This window comes from Cyphomyrmex costatus, unplaced genomic scaffold (genome assembly GCF_001594065.2).
Source record: "Cyphomyrmex costatus isolate MS0001 unplaced genomic scaffold, Ccosl1.0 scaffold101, whole genome shotgun sequence".
Classification (NCBI taxonomy): domain Eukaryota; kingdom Metazoa; phylum Arthropoda; class Insecta; order Hymenoptera; family Formicidae; genus Cyphomyrmex; species Cyphomyrmex costatus.
In genome coordinates, this window is record NW_017274966.1 from 6,356 (window position 1) to 18,318 (window position 11,963).

General features: G+C 32.7%; 1 protein-coding gene across 2 annotated transcripts; it reads left to right on the forward strand.

Moving 5' to 3' along the window:
* Positions 1-2,380: 2,380 nt before the first annotated feature.
* On the forward strand, positions 2,381-11,542 carry Ada2b (Transcriptional adapter 2B). 2 transcript variants are annotated; one of them, XM_018538339.1, is made up of 10 exons: positions 2,381-2,551; positions 2,647-2,744; positions 7,341-7,400; positions 7,631-7,772; positions 8,319-8,536; positions 8,616-8,845; positions 8,960-9,191; positions 10,141-10,190; positions 10,517-10,850; positions 10,934-11,542. In XM_018538339.1, exons 1-10 carry the CDS (start codon positions 2,545-2,547, stop codon positions 11,036-11,038), a joined length of 1,476 nt encoding a protein of 491 aa, XP_018393841.1. In that variant the 5' UTR covers positions 2,381-2,544; the 3' UTR covers positions 11,039-11,542. The 2 variants fall into 2 exon arrangements, with proteins under 2 accessions (XP_018393841.1, XP_018393849.1); XM_018538347.1 differs by lacking the exon at positions 10,934-11,542 and having other exon boundaries at positions 10,101-10,190; positions 10,517-10,728.
* Positions 11,543-11,963: the final 421 nt, after the last annotated feature.

The window sequence follows — 11,963 nt, forward strand, 5'->3', positions numbered from 1 at the left end:
TTTAAATTTTATGATTGAATGCGAAAATGTACCTTATTTCGATATGTTATTCGAATAATTATATATATATGTACACAATGTTGGTGTATGTATATACCAATTACATACATTACGCGTGTATAAATATGTAGAGAGGTATACTTGTGTGTGAATTGAGCATTATGAATATATGTATATATATGTATATATTCATAATACTCAATTAATTAATATTTATGCATAAGTAATCTATCTACATTTATGTATTTGAATTCAAACACATATTGCACAAATTCAAGTATAAAGAATACTACACATGTCATACATAATATAATTTCAATCGTACACACGTATATACACAGTATGCACACAGTTGGAAAATTTGTGTATTTTTGTGAAAAAATCTGCTAGTTAAAGTTTTTGTGTTAAGTAATGTACACATTTAGATGTTAATTTAACGTACGTCTTTTATGTTAAATGAATATAACGAATAGAAGTGTAAAGTTAATGAAACGATTTAAAAAATATGTTAAAGTAACACAATTTGCACGTATTTATCATAGTAAATGTGTTAAAATTTACAGAATAAGAATGTTGATTTTATTCTTGCGGAGACCCGCCACCAGAGGTCCAACGAGAGGTTCGCACTAATTCTCGCAAGTATTCTTCTTCTTAATTAATTAATGGCTCCCGCCTCCAAAAAAATTAAATATGAGGTCGATACAGCCAGATCACGTCTTTAATGTAAACCGTACAAATATAAAAACGAACGGGTGATCCAATGCCCGCGAAAATAGCGTTGCTCGAACGGTCTCCGGGCGCCTGCATCTACGGCGTCGTCACGTCGCAATAACTAGAAATCCTATAATAAGAGTTAGGCCAAAGCGGGCTCAACTTCTGATTGGTTCTCTACCTTGGTCCATTCGGTATTCTTCGGATAGCTTTGTACATTGTCGGAAAACGAGTTCGAAGAATAGAAAGAGACAGATAGCGCTAATACGAGAAAGAAAGCAATATCTGTTATCTCCTTCTATCCGCCATCTTTGGTCCGCTTTGGTCAAACTCTGATTATAGGATCTCTAGCAATAACGAGACGAGCCCATCCGCGGACCCACATCAGTGTGATGCAATGCACAGTCGAAGTCGACAACACTTTCAAAAATATACAATAGAAAGCACCCATGGTGGAATAAAATAGAGGTGTGCTGTTACGCAAGGAGATGATTAACCAATGACGATGGTGGAACAAGTGGCCTGCCATATTAATATGTCAGCCAATCAGCGTTTTTTCCGCGATACTCAAAATGTGTACTCAAATCTGTTTTCTTTTCCTGTATTAGAACTCTCTCGCTTTCGACAAATACATTTTTTTTTTTATATTCTCTGTCGGAAGAGCATCAGGTAAAAGATTTCTAACTGTTGTTGGAGAATAATCTCCATGATATTCGGATTTTTTTTGTAGCACGTTGGAAGAAAATGAATCGAACAAATACGTCTTAAAACATTTTTTAATAATTTTTATATTTTGTAATATAAACTTGTATTATACTAATAGCGCATTTATTTTATATATTATTTACCACTCGGTAAATTTCTTATGATTTAACACTTAAAACTTATAAGTAATGGCTTATTGTAGAGGGTCTATTAAAGTTTTCTTTAAAGGTACAATTTTATGCTGACGCTTATTTTTAGCGTCAAAACAGATCACGTGATCAAAATTGATGCTTAACATTCGTCAATTTGTATCACGTGATCTGTTTTGACGCTAAAAATAAGCGTCGAGCGTCAGCATGAAATTGTACCTTAATTGATCAATTCGTGAAATCTTTTTTTTTTCTTTTTTCTAATCGGTCAACAAAGTGGACATTTTTTATGTGCCACTGTAAATATCGCCACGCTGGTTGGTTGCTGCTTCGCTGTTTGACGCTTGCTGCGTCTAGTGTGAAACCAGCAGTAGACTTGTGTCACGTCGTCATGTGGAAAGCACCAATAAGCTCGGGGGGGATCTCGGGTATTCGTATGTAAAGCTGATTCTACATTAGTTGCAAGCCGATCGCAAGTTTGTTGCGACAGCCAATCTGAAGCGTTGATTTCAAAATGCAAGCTTGAGATTGGCTGTCGCAGCGAACTTGCGATCGGCTTGCAACTAATGTAGAACCGGCTTAAATCGAGCGAAATTTGCGAGAATCGCCAATAGTCGCTAGTTACGTTCGAACTTCGAAGCATAGTCGAGAGCGGCGCGAGTAGCGGCGAGCAGCTGAGACGCCGGGCGCATGCGTATTCGTCGCGCAACGCAACAGTCGTAAACACGACCCTTCTTTTTTTTTTTTTTGATCGCTGTTCCTCGCGGCTCGAGCACGCCTGTACGGGGTGAACGGGAACATCTTATAGGGTGAGACGCGTCGCGATTCTGCGGCGTTCTCGCGTCGGTGTACGCGAGTTGAAAGATGATGATTACGGCGGTAACACCGCAACTCGGCATCTCGTGATATCGTAACATTCACAGCTCGATGGTATGCGGTGACGTCATCCGAATCTGCTCTGGAAGGATCCAGCTAGACAATGGCGGGTGCGTATTCCATGTTGGCGTCGAGCGGCCCTTCCGCGCCCCCTTGCCGATTGTAATCGCCGTCTTTATACGTAATTATGCGTTTTGCGTTTCAGATTTGTACGCGAAATACAGCTGCACCTATTGCCAGGAGGACATCGCAGGTCTACGTGTCAAGTGCATCGAGTGCCCTGAATTCGACCTTTGCTTGCAGGTGGGTCAACCGTTCGGACGGCCATTTTGAACACGTGATAGTCTCGGCTCCTTTTCATTTTTTTTTTTTTTCCGACCTTTCCATTTCTCTTCTTTTTTTCCTCTGATGCCAGATTCCCCCTCCCCCCCCCCCCCCCCCCACTCTTCTGTTAAACATCTGTATTTCTCGTGCATTTTGGTCGTATTCGCTTTTGTATATGTTGCTTTGTGTTTCCACACCACGTTTTTCGCCCCTATTTCTTCCCTACCCTCTCTCTCTCTCTCTCTCTTTTATTACTCTATTCGCGACTTATGAATGAAGTTGACGTTTAATTCTTTGTGGTTGAACTTGTATACATTGATTGTATTTGAAATGAAATAGATAGGAGATTTGTTCGTGTTGCTTAAAATTCTTTAAAATTTTTGCACTTGAAATAAATATACGTATATATAAGTATATATAATTGGCGGGAAAAAATTCTGAGTGTAGAAAGTGCAACCAACACGAACGGATGTTATATTTGAAGAGAACATGATAGAAATTTTCACATTAACTAAAATAAAACAGTAAACTTTAAGAAATTAAGTCAATCATAATCGATTGTTTTTCCCATGTTCAACTGTGATTGGCCAATTTTCTTAAGATTTCTGTTTTGTAGATACCATTTTAGTACAATGACAAAGAACTCGAGTATTATTTTATCTTTGTTGTTCACTGAATATTGAACAATGATAAAAGATATTCGGAGTTGACAGAGTCAAGTTTTGAAATCCATGGCTATCACACACAAAGGGTGTCTTTTATTTATGCAACACTGGTGCACACTCAGTGCAATTGAATACAAATCAATTTATATATTTTCAGTATTAATAAATAATTTAATCCTTTTAACTCCATAAAGATTATCGCAGTAACAAAAAATGTAACTAAAAGAATTAAATTATTTATTAACACTGAAAATATGTAAATTGATTTGCATTCAGTTGCACTCCGTGTGCATCAGTGCTGCACTAGTTTTCCCAGTAGAAAACGCTATTAGTTTAGTATGTTGACAAATGTTATACTGTCTTTATTACTTATAGAATATAAAGGAAGATAGTAAGATATTTGTGACATCACCAAATGGAAAGCATTCGAAATGATACAAGCTGCATAAATATGTATGCATGTATTATGCGAGGTATACTATAGAAATCGTAGGGTCTTAAGTTGTAGAAAATTGACCAGTCACGGTCGAATATGAGAAGAATACTTTATTATGATCGGTCAATTTTGTAGGACTTACGATCCTACGACCGCTACGACTTCTATTGTAGATCCCGCATTAGGGTGCAGCCACAATAGAACGAATAAGAAATAAGAAATTTCAGCCTATCAGAAACTATGTATATCAATCAACGAAAAACGACGAGAACAGGTCGTAATACTTAAGCTGAATCTTGGCTGCTTCTATATAATTGCGTGTGAATTTATATGCTACGTATGTAGATTTTTAATTGCACGCCGAATTTTTTTCAGACTTGAAACACAAGCTCTCTTAACTATCGCAATATCATGAGTTAAATTGATTAACAATTTAACAATTTTTTGATGCTCTTTGTGCATCTTAGATCGATCTTAATAATGTGGAATGATACATTAAAATCTAAATAATTAATTTTCATTGCGAAAATTATTACCTCGGCCGGGAGTCGAACTCGGATCTCTTGCATTCCGTGTGAGCGTCCTAAGCCTTTAAATTACCGAGGTTGGTACCTCGGCCAGGAAAATTAATATTGTTTAAGTATCCGATTTTTGATTGAAATTTCTTATTTCTTATTCCTTCTATTGAGGCTGCACCCTTATAGATCTGTTTCTGCACTAAACTCTCTTTCGATAAATATCAAACAAAAGATCTGTTCACTTCGTTTATAATCTCTAAAAACTTAAAATGAGATAGATATACATTTGAGATATACGTTAAAAGAGAGAAAACAAAGATGCTACGTGCAGAAAGTGCAAACTACGTGAACAAACCTATATACCTATCTTACTTTAGGCCTGTTCTTTTTGCCTGCACTGTCTGAACTGGTACATACAGTGCAATAAGTTGAAATGAAACAAACGTATATCTGTTTCACTTCAACTTATTGCACTCTGTGCACGAGTTCAGTAAAAAGAACAGGCCTTTTGAGTTCTAAAAGTTTACACTAGTTCAGCCACAGAAATCAGATCTATCGTAGGTCTCTGGACCAATGAGCATCTTAAATCCATATGGCGTCTATATATCAAATGCTCATTGGTCCAAGGCTTTTAGGTGGAGCATGCAGTTTTGAATAATGCATAACGTATTATACATATAATGCATGAAAAAATATGAATCAATCAAAGGTCTTTATTTCTTTCTTTTCTATAAAATAAAAAGCACTGTTTGGTTTTTTTTAGAATTTATCCACGTATATAGTCGCATAAACATATAAAGAAATGTATCCAATCACATTTTATGTGTGTCTTTCTAAGAGAAATGCGATTGAATAATTTTCTTTATGCATCGTTTATGCGGCTATGCAAGTTTATGTGGATATATCCCTTGCTTTATTATACATTATGCACTATGCAAAGATTTGTGCTCTGATTTTTAATGATGGAATTGTATTATGTACCTGTAAAATTTTGATATTATAATTTTAAAATAAATGAGTGAAATAAAAAGTTAATTATTGAAATATGCAGTTATATGTATATTTTTTCATATAATAATTTAATCAGCAATATTTGTTAACATTATTTACCGTTCTTTGGATTATTTATATCTTACATTTTTTTATTTATGCTTCGCAAAAAATGGTAAACTGTTAAGATTTGAAAATGTATCTTCAGCTGTTCTCCTTTTAGCAGTTGCAGTCGTTATAAACGTTCTATTCTTCTTGGTATTTAGTCCAAAGATAAAACGACGTTTGTATCAACTGTGTGTCCTAAAAGAAAAGCAGCTTTTGTATAAAACATATGTGAAATGTGCACACATAAATTTAATATTATTTTTAATTCAATATAATTTAATATAATTGAAAAATAATAAATTAATTAATTGATCCATTTATGTAATTATTACAAATAAATAAAAGAACGTTAAATATATTCAAAGCCTAATAATATTTTTGCATAAATTATAAAATACATTTATCGGTTCTTCAAATTGTGTGTCAAATATTGTTGGTCTTAAAACGCAATTCTAAACTAAAGCTAGAATAGTAATATCACAAATAAAGCCTACCCACACGATACGTTTTTTTTAACAAGAATAACACGATATCCGAACAGCATACAGATGAGAATCGGAACATTCCCTTCCCTTGATGTACAATTCTAATAAAGCCTGATCTACAATTGCGTAAACGTAGTTGTAAGTGATCGTAGTTGCAAGAATCCTCCAATTCACAGTTGGATATTCTCCTCATATTCAACTGTAATTAGTCAATTCTTACAACTTCAGGCTTAATTAGTACTAAAACGTAAGCAATTGAGCAATAAAAATCGTATAGTTTTGTAGGCTTCAAATCGATTGTTAAGTAAATAATAATAATGTTAATAATAATAAATAATAATAAATAATAATAATGCTAATATATATCTTAAAATACCGTACAGAATTTATATTACGAAATAATATATTCCACCCTGTGGCCGAGATATTTTTTTGCAATAAATTTTTTGTAGTGGTTTAAGATGCTTACTAGAATTACTATTATTATTTCTTTTATCAAATAATACAAAGAGTATGGCTCAATAAAATAAAAATAATAAATATAATAGGGCTATGAGCCAAATGATATATTTTAAAGTCAGAAAACAAACATACGTATGACTATAATAAAAATATCAAAAGGACATAAAACAAATAGTTACATAAGCAAATTTAAAACAATTATAAACAATAAAACAGACGTTTCGACCTTGCTTCGGTTATTTTCAATGTTATAACGTATAAAATTCATAAATTAATGATAAAACAAAAGTAAATAAACGCTATATGAGAAAATTACAATATTTAGGAAAGTTACTTGTTGCGCATCTATATAGATTACATTATGAATGGTGTTTATCGTGTCGCTGATTTTCACCATTTTAACAATATAAAAGTGGTTCCTCGAAATTGAATAATAGAAGTTCAATAAAGCTACGGTAATACAATATAAATCAATAAAGACCGAAAATAACATTTTTTTTTCTTTTATTAATTTTGTTATTCTACTAACAATTGATTTTAATTTGTGATATTAATATTCCAGCTTTAGTTTAATTGCATTTTATGTAAGTATGCGTTCTATTTCACGCACGATGCGCATGATGTATCATTTTATTTTTGTTATTTATTGAATTAAAAAGAATAAAATGATATACTTATGCACATTATGCGTAAGGTAGAACGCATCCTAAGATTAACTCTGTTCGGTACATCGTTTGCAGAAATGGAACATGTAAATAATAATTCACATAGAAGTTATTATGTATGAAGTTTTGATTCAGTCTTAATCGTATTTGGCGCTCCTCTATTTATTTGCGTTAATTAAAAAACATACAATAAATTAAAATATAATCGAAAGATATATAAGTATTAATTAAAAAAATTTTTTTTAGTGTTTCTCCGCCGGTGCTGAAATTGGGCAACATAAGAACAATCATGCCTATCAATTTATGGTACGTACCAGTTACGAACAAAGATCATTTTGAAATTATTCGCGTTCAACAGACTCATGTCTTGCCGAACGGATCTATGAGCGGTTGTTGCTATTGGATGATCTAAAAAAAATACACCAATAGCAATGAGCATTCACGGATCTGCTCCGCAACAGTTGAGTCTGCTGAAAGCGACCATTATGTGCTATAGAACTTAGCATATTAATATACTTCTGCACTCATTGATTTAGGACTCTGGTACTATCAGCATATTTAATGGTCGTGGCAATTGGACAGCTAGAGAACAGCTGAGACTTCTGGACGCGATCGAACAGTTTGGGTTCGGAAACTGGGAGGACATCAGCAAACATATCGAGACGCGTACGCCAGAAGGTAATTTAATTAGCATACTTTATAAATCACAAAATCTAGAGTCAATTTTTTCAATTCATTCTTATCTTCTATTTTTCACCTTTTGTATCAGTCATGTCCAACTTTAAAGAGAATGAAATAGAGGAAGCTTTTCAGCTGCGGAGCTAAAGTTGGACACTTGTCCTGCATAATTGTCTATAGTATTTTGTTATTAGAATAGAATTTATTATTACTTCAACTTACATTACCAAAAAGGGACTTAATTTACAATTCATAGTATTTTGTTATTGTTTTAAAAGCTTTTAATCTTTAAATGTACCATGATTGTTAGTTACCTTAGAATTAAATGTATGATGTGATGTTATTATTTCAGTTTTTGGACTGCGTTTTAAGACTGTATTCGAAATATAGTTCGAAAAAGTGGAAAATGTATTTAATAATTTATGTCTGATGTACATGTGGAACGTTAAATACGAAAGAACCCCGGGTCTTTAACACAGCAGACAACTTCTAGCCTATGCTATTTAACATCCTATTATTACAGAGTTTGTTTATTTATCATTACAGAAGCGAAAGAAGAATATATCACAAGGTATCTTAATGGAAACATCGGAAAACATACATGGCCACCCACAGATAGCTACGTACCAAATCTTACAGATCAGACAAAGTCTGATCATGGTCCTCTATCGCCTGACCTCACATCTAAATTACCACCATTGGATATTACCCCGGAAGAAGCCGCGCAATTGGGGTACATGCCCCAAAGAGATGATTTTGAAAGAGTAAAATCGGCATTTAAAAAATTTGATTTGATTTTTTTCAGAGAAATGTGATTTAACTATTTTTTTTTTTTTTTTTAAGGATTACAATCATGAGGCTGAATCTCTCGTATCTTCATTGTTCCTGAATCCTGCCGAAGACGATGATCTTGATATCGCGCTTAAACTAGCACAAGTTGATATGTACACCAATAATCTCAGAGAGCGAGCCAGACGAAAACGTGTCGTGAGAGATTACCAGCTTGTGTCTGCTTTCTTTGCGTCATCCAGGAAAGATAAAGGAATAAAGAAAAAGCGGACGAAAGAAGAAAAGTACGTTTCATATTAATATATCTTCTCTTTTTGTTATTTATGAAATATTTTAATACAGATATTTAATTTTTTTGGTTGTTCGTGTGTATTAAATGTTTTGTTTATTCATTACAGAGAATTTAGGGACAGAATACGTGTATTCGCACAGTTTTACACAGCACAAGAGCACGAACAGTTCCTAACAAATCTCGAGAGGGAAAGAGAATTGCGTTTACGGCTTTCGGAGCTTTATCGATATCGTGAGAACGGCATTACGAGACATGAGGAATGCGCTCATTTCGAGCAAGTTCTTGCACAAACTCAGAGACAAAACGATACAATGGATCATTGGACTGAAAAAAAATCTGTAAGTTTGCATTTTTATTTTCATAATGTTTCCGTCATGTTATAACATTGTATGGATGTAGAATGGAAGTTATTTTAAATTTTGTGATACTTTTTTTTTGTATATGTGTATTCGTAAAAGCTAGTTAAAAGCTATTACTTACACTTTATTAAATTAAATATATTAGCATAGTCTTCTACTAAGTGCTAACGCATGCTAAAGCTCTGTACATATGAATGTATGATGATAGTATAAAATAAATGTATCGCATAAAATCTTATTTAAAAAATGATACTAAACAGCAGTAATGTTATTGTGCTTTGTTTTAATTGTTATGTTATATTTTCGTGTGCATTATAGATATTTAATTTGTTAATTGTATAACATTGTAGAAATTTATATACGTAGACTCTTATTCTGTAACTTTAATATTTATATATATTAAGACTCTTATTTTGTAACTTTTAATGACAGTAATCGTTACGTTGTCGTTGCGCAAGTCGTTTTATACAGGTAAAAAAAGCTGTAGAACAACAATATAATCACATCTTTCGTTAAGAGTTACAGAATAGGGCCCTCAATTTTTTTTAATCTGTATGTTCTGTGTATCTATATAAACGTGTGGTTATGATATTTAATAATGATATGTAACAAGATATTCTTTGGTTATTTTTATTATCTTTATATTAATGTTATACATATTCCATGCTGTTATACATTTTTATAAAATTGTCATATATATATATATATATATATAATTTTTTAAATTAAAAAAATAATTCTATTGTTTTTATGTTTAATTTTGACTCTTCGTATATTTATATGTACAATAAAAATAAAAAAAAAAGAGTTTAGATTCTTAACTATATTGTATACGCTAGCTTTTGCTTCTTTTTAACTAATTCTACTGTTTGTGGTGCGTGTTGCCAGGAATTTGTGAACAGATTGTATCAGTTTGCATTTCACTTAGGGCAGCAGTGGGCAGTCCACACCAATACACCGCAGCACCTCAAAAAGAAGGTAAAAAGTCATATTTGTAGGATTAAAATATTGTACTTTGTTTTGCGGAATTTATAAATACTGTCACTGTTTTTATATCATTACGCATATTATCTATTTTATGTTTTCATCGGTTTATCTATTTTATGTTTACATATTTAATGAAAATTTTGTCTCCCTTTTGTTTCTGTTAATGTTATTGCTATGCTTTTGTTCAAGCTGCATAAGTTAGCAGAAATAATATTGTCATAATATCCAAGACTGCTACATTGTACTTTAAAAATTCTAAAATTAAATACTAATCTGTATAGCTAAAGGAATAGTACGCATTTTCTATTTTTTTACAGAGAAGAAGAAAAAAATTACGCTTTCATAGACCGAAAATACACTGTAAAGCAAGATTTGGCCAACTCCACAGTCAGTCAAGCCAATCACAATCAGACGACGACTCCAGTCAGTCAGTGGGCGGAGTCGGATAGCAACCCAAACACTTCCAATCAATCAACTTCCAGCCCCAGTTCTTTACATGAAAAAAGTTACAACAGCGGTACCACTATCCAAGAACGAGACATAGAATTGGAGGCTGCGTCTCATCTTTTAACAAAGCAAGAAAAATCCTTATGTATTCAACTTGATCTAAAGCCGACTCAGTATTTGACGCAAAAGACATTGTTATTACAAGTAAGTGGTGAATCGTCGATTATAACTTTTTTTTTATTGTTGTAATTGTAATATTTGCTAATGTATTGTTTTTAATGTCACAGGAATATTTAACTGGTAATAGGAGATTGAGTATTGTGCCTCAATCAGAACCAGAAAGCAAAATTCTACATTATTTAGTAACTAACGGTTGGATCACAGCCAATTGATTAAACGTGTAAAAATTTACGATTATTTTGCCACTCTAAGTCATTTCTAATCTTGTAAGCTAAGTCTTAGATATAATTAAAATTTTTAAGTCTGATTTAGAGTTAAATGTAAAGCAGATGGATAAAAACAGGAAACGGAAGAAAAGAACGCATACGTGCATATATAGTAGTTACGTTGTTACTGATCCTTCTTTTAATCAGGGATATATTGCTATAATATAACGTGATATAGTTTGACGTAGGGTCAGATAGATTCACAAGCAGGCGCAATTTACGTTATTTGGCGCCTGTGATAAATCTGGCAATGGTTACGTTTAGCAGAGAAAACTGATCAATGATTCTTTAATATGATTGATTTCTACACTTAGAAGAACTAGCGAACTAAAGGCATAAATAAGTTACATTAAAAAATTACTGAGCGTTCACTGATAGATTTTCTTTCTTGAACGTGGTCAATGAGTCCAGGGCCAATCTAAAAAAATTTTAATGTTTAATTGCTTCTTTAATCTTTTTCTTATAGATTGACATTTATTATAGCATGGCTATAAATATCGCATATAATAAATAATTTAATTAATTGCAACAAACATTAACAAATGTTGAGAATCGACCCTTAAAATATTTTACATATTTCCAATTAAATTTAAACGAATCTCTTAACACTGCCTACGTAGAGCCATTGAACGTATTGCTCAATTAATTCTTCCATTGTGTTATGTCCATGTATAGACACACCTGTTGAACACTTCTTTCTATTTCAAATGTTATCGTATTCGACAATAAGGAAATATCAACAAAGATTATTATTATATATTTTTTTCTTCCTACATTAAGCCTCTGGCTTGTGTTACACCTCTTTTATATGCTTGTAATGCGCATGTTGGTTATTCAGTTGCCATAAGCATATTTTTTTCGAGTTATGAAA

Excerpts from the sequence above, each read along its gene's own strand:
- Ada2b (XM_018538339.1), top strand. Across the intron at positions 8,846-8,959 it reads AAGCGGACGAAAGAAGAAAA|AGAATTTAGGGACAGAATAC; the intron begins GTACGTTTCATA and ends TATTCATTACAG. Across the intron at positions 10,191-10,516 it reads CGCAGCACCTCAAAAAGAAG|AGAAGAAGAAAAAAATTACG; the intron begins GTAAAAAGTCAT and ends ATTTTTTTACAG.